Genomic DNA, 21,186 nt, shown 5'->3' with positions numbered 1-21,186 from the left:
GACACCTAGGGTCACAACAGGGTCACCCAAGGACACCCAAGGACACCCAGGGTCACCCAGGGCTGAGGACCCCTCTCAGATCTCCTCAGCCCCAGCTCCCTCAGCCTTCCCTGGGCAAGGAGCTGCTCCAGGCCCTTCCTCAGCTCCAGGAGCTCCTGTCCCTGCTGTGCTGAGGATCCAGAGGTGGACCAGCTCCCCAGATGTGCCTCCCAGGGCTGGGCAGAGGGGCAGGATCCCCTCCCTCACACCTGCCTTGGGAGGATCATTATCCCAGGATGGTGCAGGGGTGCCAGGCTGGTGTCATTTGCCCTGCACACAGCAAGGAGAGTGGCTCCTCCGACGGGAAATTTCCCCTAATAGGTGCCTTTAAATGGCAGGCAGGAGAAGCTCACCGAGCTGTGGGGTGGTGTAATTTAACGCTGGGTTAAATGATACAATCCAGTGCATTTTCATTAGATGTTCTGCGACGCTTTTCCAACGTTCACGCTTTAAAGGCTGCTGGATTGCCAGCTGCAATAACTGTTTTGATTGCAGCCTGAGCTGATGGTGGGCATCCTACCAGAAAAATAATGGGCTGGGCTTTTAATTATGGCACCTGCAGTCCCAAACGGGCGCCTGCGTCACCACGAGCAGGACGCTGGGGCTGCATCCAGAGGGATTTGGGATGATGTGCAACAGATGGAGCTTGAGGGGCTTTGGAACAGGGGGGAAATGGATTTGTGGGAGGTGGATTTGTAGAGAATGCTGAAGCTTTTAAAATTATGAGGGGTGATTGTAGAGGCTTTGAGGCATTTGTGGCGTCGTGGAGCAAAATGGGTAAAAAAAAATGCTTGTAATTTATTGGGATTAGGAAATAAGTTTAGGTTCTGATTGTGATGGTGTGAATTTTAACACCTGTATTGTTTAATCCTTCACGTGAGACTGAAAATAGAATGCAAGTTTTTCAAAGGCCTCTCAGCTGCCCCATGTCTGGGTCAGAAAAAGGGATAATCTGACAGCTGTTGGGGTTTGGGGGAAAAGAAGTGTTCAGGTGTGGCTTGAAGGTGCTGAGCAGAGCAGGGGGGCTCTGGCTGGGGCTCAGCTCCTTTCAGAGGTGCAGGGGACAGTTTCCCATCGGTGGCTGTCCTGGTTTGGAAAGAGAGGAGTCTGCTGAGGAAGGCAGGAGCCTCCCTTGGAATGGAGAATTATTCCTCCCTCTGAATTATTGTAATTTTGAAGTTAAGGGTCTCTCAGGCAAAGATATGGAATTACAGGTTCTTTACTAGGAAAATTAAAATAAAAATGAGTAGTACAAAAAGCCACTGAGGGATCAGAACACCCCTGAGCCCTGTTGGTCAGGCTGTTCTCAGCCCAGCCCAGTCCTGCAGGGCCAGCCGTGGTTCTGCTGGAGCAGAGATGATCCTGGAGAAGGGCCCAGTGGTGCTGAGCTGGGGCTGCTCTCCTCTGGGAATCCAGTGCCAACAGCCTGTGCTGGGCTTCTGAACCCCAGGGCTGATCCAGCGGGGAATGCTGGGCTCCTCCCCCTGGGTGGAGCCTCTCCCAGTGGGATGATGGGATTGTCTGAGCCCTGCAGTGAGCCTGGCTGGCCCATGAACAGCAGATATCCCTGCAGGGAGGGTGGGTCCTGGCAGGGATAAAGAAACTCTTTTCTATTTGGTTTTAACAGCTGGTGACAGAACAAAAATTGCTGGTTACATCTTGTATTGCAGCCTGAGGCAGGGCATCACCCAGGACGGATCCACCCAGGGGCTGGAGAGTGTCCAGGGCAGGGAACGGAGCTGGGAAGGGGCTGGAGAATTCCTGATGGAGCTGAGGGGGCTCAGCCTGGAGAAAAGGAGGAATTTCTGCCTCTGCACAAGTCCCTGGCAGGAGGGGACAGCCAGGATGGGGTGGGCTGTGCTCCCAGGGGACAGGGACAGGAGGAGAGGGAACAGCCTCAGGATGAACCAGGGGAGGATTAAATTGGATATCAGGGAAATTTCTCCATGAAAAGGTTGATCAGGGCTTGGAGGTGCCCAGGGAGGTTTGGAGTGCCCACACCTGGAGGTGTCCAAGGAACACCTGGAGGTGGCACTTGGGGACAAAGTGGGGATTTGGCACAGATTGGACTCGGGGGCTTTTCCAACCTCCTGATTCTGTGATTCTGGGATTCTGTCCCACCTGGCTCCAGGCTGACTCTCGTGGCTGGTGGGGTTCTCACCTGTGGAAGGTCCTTTTCACTGCCATCAGCTCTCCCAACCCAGATTTTTCCATCTTGCTGCAAACTGGGAGCCAAACCAGGAAGATTTGCAGCGTCTGTGGCACACCTGGAGCAGAGCACGAGGGATGCAAACAGAGCAGAGGATTTCTGTGTTGATTTGTTTGGATATATTGATTTTTTTTTTTTTTTTGCAAGGGCAAGCTTATCAAGTGGCATTTCTGGCGCTGGTTTCGTTTGGTTCCTCGCTGCAGGAGCAAAATTGAGCCAATGAAAAACACATTGCAAACCTCACACAATCAGCGCTGGCTCCAAGCACGTTAAGGGGATAATCACTCAATAATCCATTTGGCCAGAGGTACAGAAGGAATGGAATATGATTATTCCTGCTGTTATTACTGCCCTCACCTCCATAAAAACACAAGGAGTGGAGTTTGCTGCTTTTTCTGCCTTGTTAGTGTGTGTTTTTTGTGATTGCTGCCCTAAAGATCGGCGGTGTCAGAATTGCTGTTTGGTGGGGAATGATTCCGTGTTCTGTGCTCCATTCCCGTGGTTTGAATTTCTCTGGGCTGCAGATTTAGGGAGGAAAGCAGGAGCACAGTTACCAGGCAGGGATTCCTGCCAATTCCTGGCTGTCCTGGAGCTTTGGAAGAGCAGAGCTGAGGTTTTGAACGTGGAGATGGTAAATGATCATTCCTTCAAGGGGATGCTGCCTGGGCTCTCACTTGGACGAGACAAGGACATCAGAGAAAAAAACAAAACAAAAACAAAAAAAAAAAAAAAAAAAAAAAAAAAAAAAAAAAAAATTCAGCTGTGTGTGTGAAAAAAAATCAGCTATTTCATTCAGTTCATTAATTTGTGAATAAAATTTTCCTGATGGAAGCGGCGTTTCCTGCTCCCTCCTGACTGAGTTTGGTTTCAGCAGTAGCAGTGTAGTGGAGCCGTGTGTGATGTTCTGTGGGCAGAGGCTCTTTGGTGTGCAGGAGCAGAGCTGGGAGCAGGGTCTGGAGCAGGGCTTGGAACAGGGTCTGGAGCAGAGTTTGGAGGGTTTGGAGCAGAGTTTGAAGCAGAGTCTGGAGGGTTTGGAGCAGGGTTTGGGTTTGGAGCAGAGTTTGGAGCAGGGTTTAGAGGATTTGGAGCAGGGCTTGGAGCAGGGTCTGGAGCAGAGTCTGGAGGGTTTGGAGCAGGGTTTGGAGGGTTTGGTGCAGAGTTTGGAGGGTTTGGAGCAGGGTGTGGAATTGTAGCAGAGTTTGAAGCAGGGTTTGGAGGAGCAGGGTCTGGAGCAGGGTTTGGAGCAGTTTGGAGCAGGGTTTGGGTTTGTAGCAGAGTTTGTAGCAGGATTTGGAGCAGTTTGAAGCAGGGTTTGGGATTGTAGCAGAGTCTGGAGCAGGATTTGGAGCAGTTTGAGGCAGGGTTTGGGATTGTAACAGAGTCTGGAGCAGGATTTGGAGCAGTTTGAAGCAGGGTTTGGGTTTGGAGCAGGGTTTGTAAGGTTTGGTGCAGAGTTTGGTGCCCTTTGGTGCTGCCAGTCCCTTTTTGCTCTGCTGGCTCTGGGGACACACGAGGGGACCTCTGAGGATCAGAGCTGGTTGGGTTCATCAATCTCCAGAGCTTCCCCTGGCAATTGTGTCTCCAGTCAGTGTGGAACCAACCCAGTGACCATTTCATGCCCTCACGCACAGACTCTTCTCTTTTAAAGCCCTGTTAGCAGCAAATACCAGTGGTGTTGGAATAAATGCTGCAGGGCAGTGTTGTTCCAGGTGACACTTCATTCCTGTGGCTCCTCGGGGACAGCAGCTCTTCCTTACAGGTAAAGGACGTGTTGGTGCTGCCCTGAATTAAAAGCAACATCTGCAGAGTGGGATCCTCTTGGCTCGGGGGCTGTGAGCAGAATCCAGGATGCAAAAAGCTCCGTTCAGAGGGAGCAGATCCACTCTGGGTAATGAAAAGCCCAGAACGATCTCCTGAGCTGAGTGAGAAATCAGCAGGCTCTGCTTTTATTAAAGCTGGTCCAGGCATTTCCTGGATTTTCTTTTTTTTTTAATTTTTTTTTTTTGAGTGCACAGCCTGTTTCATCAGGCCACTCTAATTAAACTGCCAAATTAATTAATAAAAAAACCCGATGCTTTTACTCAGCACAGTAGAAACTGAACCTTTCTGGATGCTGGAAGCTTTGATTATTAATAAATAGGAGCAATTGTCCTTCCAGCTTGTCCAGACATTGAGTTTTATGCCGAGGGCTGGTCAGTGCTGACATTAAAACTTAAATCACGGGCTGGCAATTCCGTGAGCTCTGCCAATAACTGGAAATTTTGCTTCAATAAAGTTCTCAGGCAGAGCCTGTCAGCTCTCATCAGTCAGGGCTCAAATGTGTGTGAAATAATATTTAGGTTTGCTCAATGAGAGCCAGGGAGAGAAGAGCAGGGAAGTTCCCTGGCTGTCTCTGGTGATGACTTGAAGGAGGAATTGCTTGAGCTGGGTGCTCAGAGAAATTTAAATGGTGGCCAGTCTCCCCTCAAATCTGGTTTTGTTCTGTGGGTGCCTTTTCATTCCATGTGGAGGGAGGAAATACCCTGAACGAGATAATTTTTACAGGTGTTTCTGGAAGGGTCACAGAGCTTTTGTGTCCCAGGTGATCCTTTGCCCCCCCGGCACAAATCTGGCTGCTCTGAGTGGGATAAGCCTTGGAGTGTGTTGTAAGAAGCTTTAAATTCTCCTTTTTCTTGTTTATCTCCTTGAAATCCTCCTTTTCCCTGTTTATCTCATGCTGCTCCTGCCCTTGTGATCCCTTGAGCGCTCTTGATCCCAAATGATACCAAATTCCTGCAGTTCCTGCTGCTCCTGTGGGTTTCAAGTCTGGGTTTGGGGCAGTTTGGATTGCCCCTGGATTCCTGGAGCAGGCAGGAGTCAGCTGTGGGATTGATTTAAACTGGAAATCTGTCCAGGAATCCCCTTGGCCAAGCAGAAGGAGAAGGTTTGGAAGTTGTAAAACTGTAATTTTGGGGAATAAGCTGGTCTGGGGATGGCTCAGCATCAGGGGTTTGTGTTTGGGATTAATGAAAATCATCAATGAACAGGCTTTTATTATAAAACCAGTTGTCATTGAGCAGTGAGCCCATGAGAGAAGTGAGTGTGAGGATGAGACACCAGGGCTGGGAGTTCCTGAATTGGTCCAGTTTTATTCTCTTCTCTTCCCTCTGCTTTGTGCCTGTGTCCTGGGAATTCTGCAGCTCCCAGCCCCTCTCCTGCAGCACTTCCATGGCTGTGGGCTTGGATTTTCACCTCTGGGAACCACACCAACCTTTGCTGTGGGGCATTTTGGATTTATAAACCCCCGTCCTTGGCCTTGTGATGGGCTGGGTGAGGATTTCTAGAAACTTCCAGCCACACTGAAGGCTTTAATTCCGTGCTAACATCCATTTTTTTCCCTGTCCCTGTGTTCGCTTTGGTGCAGTTCGTACAACTCTTCAGTCAGATTTTTACTCCAAGGTTCTCAGAACGTTTTAAAGGTTTCCTGAGCAATGCCCTGGGCTCACTCAGCCCCCCAAAATCTCTGTCCTGGGGCGTGTGGGGTGGGCTCTGCTCCAGCAGAACTCCTGGGTCTGTGCAGTGCCCCAGGGCAGGTGTTGGTGACCGGGGTGTGACGCAGGGAGAGCTTTGGGAAGGACCACAGGAGTGGAGAAAACCTGTCCAAAAATGAAAAAACAGTGAAAAACTGTGAAAAAGGAGAGGAGCAGTTCCTGTGGTCAGGCAGGAGGTGGGGAACGCTCCGGGTTTGCTGCTCTCCAGGTGTCCCAGGTGTCCCAGGTGTCCCAGGTGTCACAGGTGCAGCTCTGAGCTCCTTCTCCAGGAGCGGGATGGGATCTGCCCCACTCCTGGGTTACTGCAGGGCAGTGCTGGGTGTGACCTCGTGTGGGATTTTCCTGGTGATTTGACCTTGCTGTGGGATTTTCCTGGTGATTCTCACCCTGCTGTGGGTTTTTTTTTTGCCGGGTCAGCAGTGGTGAGTGTGACCCTGTGTGGGTTTTTGTAGGACTATGGTGAGTGTGACCCTGCTCTGAGTTTTTCCTGGTGGATGTGACCTTATGTGGAATTTTCCTGGTGGTTCTGACCCTGCTGTGGGTTTTTGTAGGGCAATGCTGGGTGTGATCTTGCTGTGAGTTTTTTTCCTGGTGGGTGTGACCTCGTGTGGGATTTTCCTGGTGATTCTGACTCTGCTGTGGGTTTTTTGGGGGCAATGGTGAATGTCATCTCACTGCAGGATTTTCCTGGTGAGTGTGACCCTGCTGTGGGATTTTTCAGGGCAGTGCTGAGTGTGACCTCGTGTGGGTTTTTCCTGGTGGGTCTGACCCTGCTGTGGGATTCTCCTGGTGGGTCTGACCCTGCTGTGGGTTTTTCCTGGTGGGTCTGACCCTGCTGTGGGTTTTTCCTGGTGATTCTGACTCTGCTGTGGGTTTTTTGGGGGCAATGGTGAATGTCACCTCACTGTGGGATTTTCCTGGTGAGTGTGACCCTGCTGTGGGATTTTTCAGGGCAGTGCTGAGTGTGACCTCGTGTGGGTTTTTCCTGGTGGGTCTGACGCTGCTGTGAGTTTTTTGGGGGCAGTGGTGAATGTCACCTCACTGTGGGTTTTTCCTGGTGGGTCTGACCCTGCTGTGGGGTTCTCCTGGTGGGTCTGACGCTGCTGTGGGTTTTTCCTGGTGATTCTGACTCTAATGTGGGTTTTTCCTGGTGATTCTGACTCTGCTGTGGGTTTTTTGGGGGCAATGGTGAATGTCACCTCACTGTGGGTTTTTCCTGGTGGGTCTGACCCTGCTGTGGGGTTCTCCTGGTGGGTCTGACCGTGCTGTGGGTTTTTCCTGGTGATTCTGACTCTGCTGTGGGTTTTTCCTGGTGGGTCTGACCGCGCTGTGGGTTTTTTGCAGGCTGACAGGATTCCAGCTGCCTGCTCCCATCGTCAGCACTGGCCTGGTGCTGTCCCTGTGGCTCGTCAGTGACTACGCCGTCAGTGCCCAAGGCTTCCAGGCCAGCTACGAGGGTGAGTCCAGGGCTGCAACTGCTCCTAAATTCACCTTGGGAGGTGGGAAACTGAGCTGCAGGGTCTGTGCCAGGATCTGGGCAGCTCTGCCTCGTCGTTGTGCAATTTAATAATTAAATTTTTTTTTCAGCATTTAAATTGCGGATCCAGAGTGGGATTTTTATTTTTTTTTTCTCTATTCCAAGTGTACCCTGGCTGAATTCCCTGGAATGGCTGGGCAGGGTGGGGTTGACAGTGGGATTTCCAGGAGCAGTGTCCATGTAGTCGCCAGGAGATCTGAATGATTGCATTTTTCTCTACATTCTCTCCACCCAGTTGTTATTTTGCTTTTCCCTGCCCCCGTGTCCTGAGCCCAGCCCTGTGTTTGCTGCCATAAACGATGCCCAGTGCCTGTGTGTGAAAGCTGCAAACCCTCAAACACTCTGGGGCAGCGGAGCCTTTGGATATCTGGAAAAAGCTGTTTCACAGTGGAAGTCATGTCCGTGGTGCTGCCGGGGAAATGACAAATTAACCACGTTAAAATTCAGCTTACACGCCTGTTGATTACTGAACCTAAAACGCTGTTCAGCTCCCCATAAATGTTTTCTCTTCTTTTTATTGCTGGAGTCCTTAAAATTATCATTAAGGCTGAGAACTTGTTGGTAATGAGTCCAACCAGCCAATTACCCCGGACATTGAGGCAGGGAAATGCCTTCATTGAGGTGATGCTGGAGCCTCGCAGCGTTTCGTGCTCTTGCCAATTAAATTCTGTTCCAGTCCCCTCTAATTTCTGCTGAAATTCTCCAGTTCTCTGCTCTGTCTCGAGCTACTTGAGAGGGTTTTGTCGGTGCTGGAGGGATCAGAGCTGGAAGGGGCTCTGTGGGGTCAGCTGTGGGGTCTGCAGTGGGGTCTGTGGGGTTTGTGGGGTCAGCTGTGGGGGCAGAGCTCATCCAGGATTTCCCACTTGTCCCCATAAGGTCAGACAGCATCTCTGGTTATTCCCAGGGCTTGGGCTCCCTGGGGAGGCTCTGGGGCTGGCAGGACAGGTGAGGGTTTGGGGACAGGTGAGGATTTTAGGGACAGGTGAAACTTTTGGGCTAGGTGAAGCTTTTAGGATAGGCAAGGATGTCGGGACAGGTGAGGATTTTTGGGACAAGTGAGGACTTGGGGACAGATGATGTCAGGACAGGTGAAGCTTCTGGGACAGGTGACGATTTTTGGAAAGGTGAAGCTTTTGGGATAGGTAAGGATTTAGAGACAGGTGAATCTTTTGGGACAGACGAAGCTTTTTGGGACAGGTGAAGACCTTGGGCTAGGTGAGGATTTTGGGACAGGTGAGGATGTCAGGACAGACAAGGATTTAGGGCTAAGTGTGAATTTTGGGACAGGTAAAGCTCTTTGGGACAGGTGAGGATTTTGGGACAGGTGAAGATTTTGGCCTAGATGAGTATTTTGGGACAGGTGAGCTCAGCACCTGTTGGCAGGAGAGCCAAACCCATTTACAAAACCACCTTTTTCTCTCCAAACCTTCACCATTTATTTCAGATTTTCCCCCTTGCAGCCCCTCTGCTGGAACATCTGCCAGTCTCTGTGTGAGCCCACGTCACCCCAAATCCTGAGGCAGAGCACACGCAGCTGCTCTTGCACTTCCTTGACATTTCCAAGTTCATTTTTTGGCATTTACACACGGCTCCTTGTACACTTTGTAATGTTATTTTATTACCTCCACGCCGCAGGAAATCTCGTACAAAGGCCGGCGCCCTTTAGTCACACACATCTGAAACGATCTGCAGTTTGTTTGACTGCTGATTAGGAGGCTTTCAAGGCTCTGACTTGAGGGGGAAAATAAATGTATTTAAAACTGAACCTGAGCTGGAGTGACAGAGAGAGCGTTGGTATAAATCAGGGGTTTATTTTGAGGGCGGGACAGGGGTTTGTTTGCTGGAAGTGCCTGCCCCAAAGCAAATTATTCCATTTTGGGGTGTTAAGTGAGGCTGAAGGAGGTGATAAATGCAGTTTGGATGCTGCTGGAGTTCTGCTTCGGTTCTTTGGGGTTCTGTGATTCAGGGAAGAGCCCATAAGGAGAGAATTCCCGTTTAAAGGCGTCGGAATCCTTCACTGAATGGCTTTGGGATGATTTGTCACCAGAGCCCCATCATGATTCTCCTCCCTCAGAGCCATCCTTGGGAAACGCACCCAAAAAACCCCAGAATTTTGAAAAGGGGAAGAAAAGCTCTCAGGAAAGATCTTTAAAAAACAAAAATAAACGTAGAGTTGGAGGTGCTCATCCCTCTGCAGGGCAGGAAATAAAAGGTTGGAGCTCCCCTGGCCCAGATGTGCTGCAGAGTTTTGGGGTGAAGCCTCCAGAGGTTTGGGGCTCGCCCCTCCAGATGTGGCACAGCTGGTTCTGCCCCCTCACCCCACAGGGCTGGCAGGTCCCAAGTGAGCCCCCCAAAAAAGCTCAGGATGTTCCTGGGGGTGGGAATTCCTCTTCCAGAGGAGCTGTGGGGCTTGGAAATGTGGAAATGGTTCCCCCCAAAATCCCAATATGGGGATGGACACCCCAAAATCCCAGTCTGGGGATGGACCCCCCAAAATCTAAATATGGGAGTGGATCCCCCAAAATCTTGTTTGAGGAATGGACCCCCCAAAATCCCAGTCTGGGAATGGATCCTCCAAAATCTCAATCTGGGAATGGACCACCCCCCCCAAAATCCCAATATGGGAATGGATCCCCCAAAATCCCAATATGGGAATGGATCCCCCAAAATCCCAATTTGGGAATGGATCCCCCAAAATCCCGTTTGAGGAATGGACCCCCCCAAAATCCCGTTTGGGGAGAGGAGAGAGGCTTAGAGCAGCACAAATCCCTGGATTTCGTGGCTGGTGTGGGAACAGAACCGAGGGCAGCCACGGCTGGGCCACTGGGAGTGAAAACCTGTCAGCTTTTTCCTGGGGAATTGGAGAACAGCGAGGATTTCATTTCCATTTCAATAAAACACTTTGATCTCAAGGTAATTTTTTTTTTTTACTTACGAGCTTCTAGGAAACACCAGCAGTTCAGGGAGCTCCATTTCAGCACGTCGTATTTAGAAAAATATTTAAATTAAGTGCTTTTCATGCTTTCAGCATCCCGAAATTTGTTTTCTTTCCTCGTTTACTGTCCCTTGAATTCAACATGATTTCCTAATTAGCCCCGTTCACCCTCAGACTGGGGGATTTTTTCCTTCTTTTCCTTCACTAAATGATTCTTCTCCCAGCCCCAACCCAGCTGTGGAGTCCCGAATTTCCCTTCAGCTGCAGAATTTTGGAGCCAGTTATAAATAATCCCAGTTAAATTTGCCTGGGACGTGAATCTCAACAGCCTCATCTGGTGAAAAATCTTCCTAAAAATGTAGAAATGCCCATTTATTTAATTTTTTTTTGTTTGTTTCCCCTGGATGATGTGTGAGGCTGGACTGTAAAAAGGAATTCAATTCCTCTTTTTGCTGCCTCACACCTGAGGAATTCACTCAGAGCTGACTTGAAATAAATCAGCCAAGTGTTGGACAATGAGAGGAAAAGTGATACAAATTCCACAGAAATAATAAATAAAGCAGAGGATGCAGAGCAGGTGGTTTATTTGTTCACTAACGAAGGGATAAAAGAAGATTAAATTATTCAAGTAAATTCAATTATTATGTAATTGATGCTCTGGATGCTGTGTGAGACCAGAGGGTGACAAATAAAAAGGGATTTAAGGGAAAACACAATCGTGGAACGGTTTGGGTTGGAAAAAACTTCCCAAATCAAACCTTGGAGCAATCCCCACCTTGTCAAGCAGAGCATGGGGCTGTATTTTCATTTATAGCCTTGTCAGGACACAATTTATAAATCTATTTTAAGAATAAGAGGGTTATAAATATATATATATATATACACACATTATATATGTATTATTAAATATTATACTATATATTATTGTATATATATTTATATATGTTTAAGAGTAAGAGGGTTATATATATTAAAAAGTGATATACATATATATTAGATATATATTAAATAAATTATATATAAAATAATTATAAAATATTTTGTATACATATATAATAGATGTGTATAACATATTTTTATATATTATATATGACTTTAAAGAAAAACCTATTTTAAAGGGATAGAGATAAATACAAATATGACAAAGCTGACCAATATTTTAAATAGAAATAAATATAAAATACACCTATATTTAAGTAAAATATAAACCAAGAGGGCTCTGTAGAAGTAGAGGGATGCAATAACGTTGGATGTTATTTTTCTAGGAACACTCAGCTATGAAACTTGGAATTTTAATTTTAAGGCTGGATTTTTTTTGATAGGCTGGATTTTTACTGCCCCCAAAAGCAGAGTTCAGTGGGAATTCCTGGAGGGACCCAGGACGTGTTTTTGTGTTTTTTAAAGGGATACAAAACCAATAAATTACTATTTTAAATAGATATAAACATAAAAAAAAAAATTAAGAGGGATACAGGTGTTTTTTTAGAAACCTTCCTCTTCATAACTTAGAATTTAAATTTTAGGGCTGGATTTTTGTTGATGGTCTGGATTTTTCCCCCTCCAAAAGCAGAGTTGAGTGGGAATTCCTGGAGGGAGCATCCCTGAGGAATTCCAGAGGATGAAGCTTTTCCCTTTCCTAAGACATCGATGGCAGCTGCACCAAATTCTCTCGCAAACACTCGGGGCTGATTGAAAAGGAACAATTAAGGGCTGCACGAACACTGCTAATTTTCAGGAATTAGAGGCGTTTAAATCCCCAGGGAAACAGCCCCGAGGAGCCGGAGCTGGAGTTGTGCAAACAGATGGAGAAAATACAATTAAATGTTGTTTCTTGTCCCTCTCGGAGCGTTCGTGGCTCCGGGGTTTGGGTTTTCCCTTTTCCCAGCTGGAGTTTGGATTTGCAGCTCCTGCTCGTGGATCAGTTCGAGTTCTTGTTGGTGTTGGAAGCTCAAAAATCGAGATTTTTCTCTAAAAGCTGCCCCAAAGGAGCTTCTGGGTTTGGTGGGCTGACGCTGGCCTTGGAGGAGGAAAACCCAAAGCAAATAAACCCAAATAAACTTAAAAGCACAAAGTCAAATGAATTAAAAAGCACGAATCCAAATAAACTGAAATCCAGTGAATCCAGATGAACTGGAATCCCACAAACCCAAATAAACTGAAATTCCATAAACCCAAATAAAGTCCCACAAACCCAAATATAGTCCCACAAACCCAAATAAACTCAATTCTCACAAACCCAAATAAAGTCCCACAAACCCAAAAAACCTTAATTTCCACAAACACAAATAAACAAAAACCCCACAAAACCGAACAAATTAAAAACCCACAAAAGAAGCTAAAGAACCCACAAAACCAACCAGCCAAAAAATCCACAGAAACAGAACAAACAAATAAACCAGCAAACCAAACAAATTAAAAACCACCAACTCAAATAAACTGAAAAGACGCAAATCGAACTGAAAACCACAAACGCAAATAAACTGAAAACCACAATCCAAATAAATTAAAAACCACAAGCCCAACAAACTCCAAACCTCAAACCAAACAAACTAAAAAGACACAAACCCAAACAAATTAAAAAGACACAATCCCAAACAAACTAAAAACCACAAACCAAATAAATTAAAAACCACAACCCCAAACAAACTAAAAGGACACAAAACCGAATTAAAATCTGCAAAATCCCAACAAACTAAATCCCCACAAACCCAAACAAACAAAAACCCCAAACTAAAGACCACAGGAAGCCGAACAAACTAAAAACCCCACAAAACCAACCAACCACTGTGTACTGAGGGTGTGTTCCGAATTTCCAGCTGTTAATGAGGTTCTAAATGCAGATTGAGCTTTGGGAATTCCCGTTTGGAATCCTGGATGGGTTTAGGTTGGAAGAGACCTCAAAATTCATCTCATCCCGACCTCAAAATTCATCTCATTCCAACCTCAAATTCACCTCATTCTAACCTCAAAATTCACCTCATTCCGACCTCAAAATTCATCTCATTCCAAGTCCCTTCCACCATCCCAAGTTGCTCCAGCCTGGCCTTGGACGTTTCCAGGGATCCAGGGGCAGCCACAGCTTTTCTGGGAATTCCATCCCACCCTCTCCCCACCCTCCCAGGAAGGAATTTCATCCCAATTTCTGACCAGAACTTTCCCTCTTTCAGCTCAGACAATTTTATCGGCATTCAAGATCTTTATTGCTTTCGAATTCCCCCCGAGTTTTGGGGCTTTTTTTGGGGCTGGGGCAGGTGGAGGTGCCTGACGTGCCTGTGGGGTTTGACAAGTGGGGAAATGATTCCTTAATATCCACATCGGACCTTCCCCATCCCTATTCCTGAGCAGAAATTCCTGTGCTCCAGTCACAAAATGAACTCTGTAGCCCTTCACAGCTCGTGGGGATAAAGTCAGGGAGAAGAAGAGCATGGCAGGCCATAAAATACTGGATTTTGGGGTGTGTCAGCACAGGGGTTTTAATTTGGGGTTTTTTCCTGCAAGGTGTCATTCCCTCAATTCCATGGAAAACCAGGAGAGCAGGGCTGGCTTGTCAATACTATTGAGTGACAGGGTTGTTTTACAGAGGGCAGTGTCTGCAAGAGGAGATGGATAATTAGATTTCAAGCGCAGCCCTGCATTGATTCCATCCCCAATTAAGTGTTTTCCACCTCATGTAAAAAAAAAAAAAAAAAAAATCTGGTTTGCCTTGAACAGGTTTTTCATGGGGATTTTTTTTTTTTTTTTGTGTCTGTAACCTGCAACTCCTGGTCCCTTTCCCTGTGCCATGGGTTGGAAATGAGGGATTTGGCACAAAAGTGTTCCCTGCCAGTGACGTGGGTGGGAATCTGGAGGGAGAAATAGCACCTGGTTGGTCAAAATCCCTCACCCGGGTTTTTTATCCCAAATTCACCCCAATTCCTGCCCGTGCTCGGGGTCTGTGCCAGCACTGAGAGAACTGTGGCCTGGCAGTGAATAAATTCCTCATTTGGGGTCAAAAAGACCCCCCAAAAATGCCTCCTTCAGCATCCAGCCAGGAGTTGCTGTTTCCTGGCCAACATCCCAGAGCACACAAAGCCACCTGAGAGACCCAAAGCTGCCTTTTCAATCCTGTTTTGCTCCTTTATTTCCACTTCGCTCCGGAATAAAAAAAAAAAAAAGGAGCGAACAGAGCTGGAATTGTTCTCCAGCACATTCCAGCCTTGGGGAAGGGGAGGGAATGGCAAATTGGCATGGCAGGGGTGAGGCAGTGATCCCTGCCAGCCTTGGCAGGGGCTGGGCGAGCGCTGCTCCAGCGTGTCCAATAAATTCTGGGATGTAAAATCCAGCGGACGAGCCAGGTGTCTGCCCCTGGGGCAGTGGGGACGAGCTTGGGGCTGCAGCAGGTGCACTCATAAAGCAAAAAAAAAAAAAAAATCATGATTAGAGGGTGAAGGAATAAATGGAAGTTTGGGCAGTGCTTGATTTCCCTGTGAGTTTGGGAGTTTTGCTGGTGAACTGATAGTTCCTTAGGTGGGAAAAGGGGCAGAAAGCAGGAATGGGACCCAAAATGGTCACAAAATGGACACAAAATGGGCACAAAATGGACAAATGGTCACGAGGTCTCACCCTTTGATAAGTGTTGGTCCATTTTCCCATTGGGGTTGAATTGTCCCATCCCAGCTCCAGCTGATGCAGTCCCATCCTTCTTGTCCCTCCCTCCAGCCCACCCTTGTTTGTGCCTTTGGCCCTGAGAACTTGTCCCAGGTGTCCTTGGTGTGCAGCAGGACAAGGATTTGTTTTGTGTCCCTGCTGTGTGCAGAGCTGAGTGACACTGCTGTGAGCTCAGAGCTGCTCCCCTGGGCACCACACAACATGAAATACAGGAAAATTCAAACTTAAGGCATCAATTGTTCCAACAAGAGCAGAGGGGGCAAATTCCCACTGAAATCCCCGTGGTTTTGGGATATCCTCTCTGCTTTTCCCTTCCCAATCCAGCTCAGCAGAGCCACATTCCAGGGCTGGATAATTTTCTCTCCATCAGGATCCCAAAATCCCTGGGGGAGGAAGAGTCAAACCTTCCTGTTCTTTTTTTTTTTTTTTTTTTTTTTTTCTTTTTTTTTTTTTTTTTTTTTTCTTTTTAGCCACACGCACCCAAAAAAAAAAAAAAAAAAAAAAAAAAAAAAAAAAAAAAAAAAAATTATTACTCCAATGAGCTCCCAGCCAGTCTGCCTTAATATCCCACTAATTGATTTGAAGGCTTGGAAGCCGGCAGAGCTAATTAGCATTTGCTGACTCAGCCCCAAGCCCCCATCCCCTCCCAGCAGAGCATGGAGCAGATATTGACCCGCGTTTGCTGCAGCCCTAAATGAAGCCCAGGGAATATTAAGTGTCTCCTATTTGCATATGCAGATGAGGCCAATCAGCCTGGAGAGAAGGCTGTGCTCTGCAAATGGGGACCTCTGTTAAAGCGTTTGTCAAGTGACACTTGCTGGGCTCCAGCACTGCATTGAGCCAGGTGCCTGGATTTGGGCCATTTTGGTGCTTGGATTTGGTTCGTTTTGGTGCTTTAATTTGGCCCATTTTCGTGCTTCAATTTGACCCATTTTGGTGCCTGGATTTGGTTCATTTTGGTGCTTGGATTTGGTTCGTTTTGGTGCTTGGATTTGGCCATTTTGGTGCTTGGATTCAGTTCATTTCAGTGCTTTAATATCACCCATTTTGGTGCTTTAATTTGGCCCATTTTGGTGCCTGGATTTGGTTCATTTTGGTGCTTTAATTTGGCCCATTTTTGTCTTTGGAGTTGGCCATTTTGGTGCTTGGATTCAGTTCATTTTAATGCTTAAATATCGCCCATTTTGGCCCTTTAATTTGGCCCACTTGGTGCTTGAATTTGGCCCATTTTGGTGCTTTGATTTGGCCATTTTGGTGCTTTGATTTGTCCCATTTTGGTGCTTTAATTCACCCATTTTCATGCTTGAATTTGGCTCATTTTGGTGCTTTAATTGGACCATTTTGGTGCTTTAATATCACCCATTTTGGTGTCATCTGGCAGTGGAGCCATCGTTGTCCTCGAATCGCTGAATCAAAGGCCTCAATTAGGTTTTTAAAGCCCACAGTTTAGATTTCTAAAGCCCAGAATTCAGATTTTTAGAGCAGATAATTCAGATTTTCAGTGCCCACAATTTTGATTGCCAAAGCCCAGAATTCAGGTTTCTGAGCACCAAAATTCAGATTTCCAAAGCCCACAATTCACATTTTCAGACCCAACAGGATTTCAGTTGATTCAGAAGATGAAGTGACCCAAAACCTCCTTACCCCTGGCTGAGATTAGAAGACAAATCATAGAATTCTAACCATGAACAGGAACTCTGCAATTTTTTTTGATAATTAAATTATTATATTTATTTATTCATTATTTATTTACTTATTTATTTTCCTCCTTATGGAAAAATCTTTTTTTTTTTTTTTTTTTTTTTTTTTTTTCTGTGGGTGCTGGTAAAATCCAGTAGAAAATAACAGGAAAATCCACCACCACCAAATAAATTGAAAAGCTGAACTAAACATGCCCTAATTAACTCAGTTATTTCATCTTCTAATAATTTCAGTGACAAAGCAGAAAAACTCACCCAAATCAGGAAAATTTTATGTAAACACCGTTCCCTCCCCAGTTCTGTGCAGAAAAACTGCAACAGGTCCCAATTTGTTCCTGCAAATCAGCTTTTCCACGTTCCCCTTTGTGCTGGGAGTGTTTAATCCCTAATGATCGCCTCCTAATTCTTCATTTTTTTTATTTTACTGTAAGAACTTTAATTACTGAAGAGTGCTTAATTAGCAGATGTGGAGGGCTGATAGGAGCAGTGCCCACTCGGATAAACCTCTCCTGAAAGGGAAATTTGGAGTATCCTGAACCTTTCCAACAGCAAATCAGTGGCCATCAGCTCTCAGGAAAAATTAGGATTTTTTTTTCTTTTTTTTTTTTTAATATTTTTTATTTTTCTGGGCAGTGAATATTATCATTCATCATTATTCCAACTCCAGCTGGTCAAGAGGGATGGTTTCAGTTTGATTTGCCCATTTAATGTCCTGTATAAACTTCATTACGAGAGGAATAATTGAGTTTGGAAGAGTCGAGTGCGTGACCTTTCATTTATGCCAGAGACGGGGACTCAAATGTGTTATTGGAGGCATTAATTCCCTTTAAGTGGAAATTTTTATTGGCTCTGCCATAAAATCCCTCCTGTTGGGTTTTGGTTTGGGCTTCCAGAAGATGTGAGGGGTGGAATTCCACCCTGATCATTTCCCAGGGCGGGATTTTGGGGATATTTAATAGGGATTCAGCAAAGGTGATTGGGTTTTCCATGAGCCCAACAATTCCCAACAAAACCCCTTCAGCCTCTGTGGAAGGTGAATTTTGGATTTTCCAGCTCGAATTCCAGCCTGAGGTGGGACAGGCAGAGAGGGAAGAACCCTCCTCTGAAAAAAGGGAGAAAAGGAAAAAATAAAACCCCAAAAATATCCCCAGGAAAAGGTTTTCCTGAGGGTTTGAGCTTTTCCTCACTGGTCCAACACTTCCATCCATCCCTGGACACACAAACTCACCTGGATTTGTGTTTTGGGGGAAAAATAGAGGGAAAAACAGTGAATCCACCTGCCCAGGAGCCCTGGAATATTCCCCCTGGGCTTGGAAACAGTCTGAGAGGTGTTTTTAAAATACACTTAGCCAATATATGAATATATTTATTATCTTTACATATAATAAATAAGTATATAAGCTGCATATATTAATGTATGTTAATAGAATGTATATTAAATATGCATTAATATATGAAGTATACCAATAAAACAAATATACATGAATGTATTATATGTATCAAACATTCATAATACACATATGAATGTATTCAATACATATATTAAATGCATATGTAGATGTAGTTAATATATTTATTTCATTGGTATATAAACTGCATATATTAATGTAGATAAATATAATAATAGATATTAAATATCCATTCATATAGTAAATAAATATACTAATAAAATAAACATATCAGCTACGTATATAAATACATGTATGTATATAAATATATGTACATATATATTTATATATGTATATAAATACATATATAAATACATATATATATACACACATATATACATATTGTTTTATTGGTGTATTTATTTACTGTATTAATGCATCTTTAATATACATTATTATATTAATATACATTAGTATATGCAGTTTATATACCAACAAATTAAACACATTAGCTACACATCTGAATGCATTGAACAGATATATTAATATTTGTAAATCCAGGTGTTCCTCCTCTGCTGGATCTTCTTCCACATCCAGTGATCCCCCCCCCAAAAAATCCCATAAAACCATTTCACCCTGAGGGGGAAACAAAATCTGAGCTCATTCAATTCCAAACAGAATATATATATATATATATATATATATATATATAAAATGTAGAAATGCACATTTGTGCCTGGGAATGGTGGCTGGGAATGAGCAGGGGAGAATGGAGGGTGGGGAATTTGGCAGCCCTGGGTTTTATTCCAGAATCATTCTGGAATAAATGGAAGCACTGCCTGGGGATTTTCAGCTTTGTAGAAAAGCTGAAGGAAAAAAAAAAAAAAAAAAAAAAAAAAAAAAAAAAAAAAAAAAAGAGGAAAATTGAGTTCCAAGTAACCAACCAACCAACCAATTTGGGTTCAGAGCACCCAAAATGATTCCAGAGCAGGGGTTTTTTTCCCCATTTTTATTTCTTCCTGGTGATTTTCAGAAAGAATTTGTCTTTAAATTACTTCTTTATCACTGTGGAGCAGCTGAGATTGAACTGGAATTCTTGGCTGCAGAGTCCAGACTTCCCCTCCTGGCCCTGGTGGAGCTGGAATGTGGAAACTTGATCTCCTTGTTGGAGGAATTCCGTGATTGTTTTGCCCTGGCCTCGTGGAGGAAGCAAAATTGCAGGAATATTTCTTTTCTCTCCTTTCCCCTCTTCATTTTATTACTTCATTTCTGGTAGTTTTTTCTCATGGTTGGGTGTCCCACCTGTGCAAATCCACATTTATTTATCCCTGGATTTGGGAACGTCTGCTCCAGCCTCTTCCCAACCCTTCCATCCCTTTCAGAGTTGCTTTGGTTGCTGGAATTTATTTTATTTTATTTTTAAATTTTCTTTTTCCAGTGCTGTGTCATTGAATCCTGTGGATTTTCCCCTCCTGCAGATTTTTAATCCCTTTAGTGCTGCTTTGTAGGGCCTGGCTGGAGCTCAGGAATGTCTGGAATGGGCTTTGGAGCCCATCCTGGATTTACCAGGACCTGGAGTTTGGCGTGGAGTTCTCCTCTCATATCAAAAAATAAAAAAATAAAAAAATTACATAAACCCTGCTCAGTGTGAGGAAAACAAACAGGATTTGAAGCCCAGGAGCCTCCAAAATCTTAATGGAAGTGACAGAGAGGTGATTCCAAAATTATCCCGAGAAATGGGAGCAGTTTGTTCCACAGGCCGTGTCAGAAGCTGTTGGATTTGTGTTTTTTCAGAGTGTCCTGGACAGTGACCCAGGTCCCAGACTGGAATTCATATCCCAGACATTTTGTGATATAAATATTCATAGATTTAATGCTATAAACTAAAGCAGAGGAATCGGTTTTTTCCACTTTAAAACACCTTGCAGTAATGAATATTGTTTTTATCCCGCTCCTCAATGCTCCTCTCATGGATATAAAATTAAACCAGGAGCACAGAATGGGAGGGAAAAAAAATTATCTATTTATTCCCTCCAATAATCCCATTAATCGTGTTTTGGTGGGAATTCCCAGCCAAGTCCTGGTGGTTTTTATCCCAAACCATCTCCTGTTGTTTCAGTGATGGGATTTTGCGTCCTCAGGAGCTGCTCGGGAAAGAATTCAGCAGAGGGGGAAAAAAAAAAATCAAATTCCTCATTCCACGTTTGTAATTCCGCATGAGCAGCTCCTCAGCGGGGCCAGAGCAGCTGGAATTTGGATATTTTACAGGGAAAATCCATGTTTTGCTGCAAGGGCAGTGGAGCAGAGCACAGCAAAGCCCCGGAGCAATTTGTGTCAGCAGCAAGTGGAGCCCTGAAATTCCCCCTGGAAACTCCAGGGGCAGGTTGGAAGAGCAGTGGCTGGATCAGAGGAGGGATATCCCGATTTTTTTGGTGGGAAAATCAGTTGGGAATGGAAAGTTTTGGGAGCTTGGAGAAGTGTCCACATTGTGCAGTACCTGGCACTCTGGTTTTTATGGAATTCTGGGCTCTGCAACCCCTGAAATCCCTGTTTTTTATGGAATTCTGGGCTCTGCAGCCCCTCACACCCTGATTTTTATGGAATTCTGAGCCTGCAGCTCCTGACAACCCCATTTTCATGGAATTCTGCATACTGCGACTTCAGTAAAAACTGTTTCAATAAAACCTGGTTTCAGTAATACCAGTCAAACCAGATATCAATGAAACCTGATTTTAGTAAAAACTGGTTTCAGTAAAACTTGACTTCAGTAAACCTGATTCCAGCCAAACCTGATCCCAGCAAAACCTGATCCCAGCAAAACCAGATTCTCAGTGAAATTTGCCTTTTTTTTCCCTCTCCACGTTGGAACTGACCGTGGTATTTCTGTCTTTGCATTTACGCCCCTTTGAGATGGTTTAAATCGAATCTTCAGCTCCCAGCTCAGTGATGGCAAATTGAAGCAGTGGGTTTGCCCCAAAGTGGAAGAAAATTCAGGCAAATCGTGAGACCTTGAGGTGTCTGGGAGGTTTTTTTGGGTTCAGTCCAGCCCCTTTTTCCTCCCACTTGTCCTTTAAAGCAGATCCGAGTCCTGTTTCCATGACAATGTTTGTACAGTAGATGCCTTGCCGTATGGATATATAGATTTTTTTTTTTCCCGTGAATTCCTGGTGTATTTAAGGTCTCCTTGAGTTGTTTGGATCG

The 21,186-nt window shown here is 45.1% G+C and overlaps 1 protein-coding gene across 1 annotated transcript in view; it reads left to right on the top strand.

Annotated features, from left to right (window-relative positions):
- Positions 1-21,186, top strand: part of LOC136371308 (CUB and sushi domain-containing protein 2-like) — a 78,994-nt gene that overhangs the window by 38,916 nt on the left and 18,892 nt on the right. Inside the window, exon 3 of the mRNA XM_066335353.1 lies at positions 7,123-7,235. Coding sequence (XP_066191450.1) covers positions 7,123-7,235 — 113 coding nt within the window. The remainder of the gene's footprint in view (positions 1-7,122; positions 7,236-21,186) is intronic.

The sequence above is a fragment of the Sylvia atricapilla genome, chromosome 24 (assembly GCF_009819655.1).
Source record: "Sylvia atricapilla isolate bSylAtr1 chromosome 24, bSylAtr1.pri, whole genome shotgun sequence".
In the NCBI taxonomy this organism is placed as follows: Eukaryota; Metazoa; Chordata; class Aves; order Passeriformes; family Sylviidae; genus Sylvia; species Sylvia atricapilla.
Note: the sequence above shows the minus strand (reverse complement) of the source record. Positions and strands in the feature narration are given on the sequence as shown.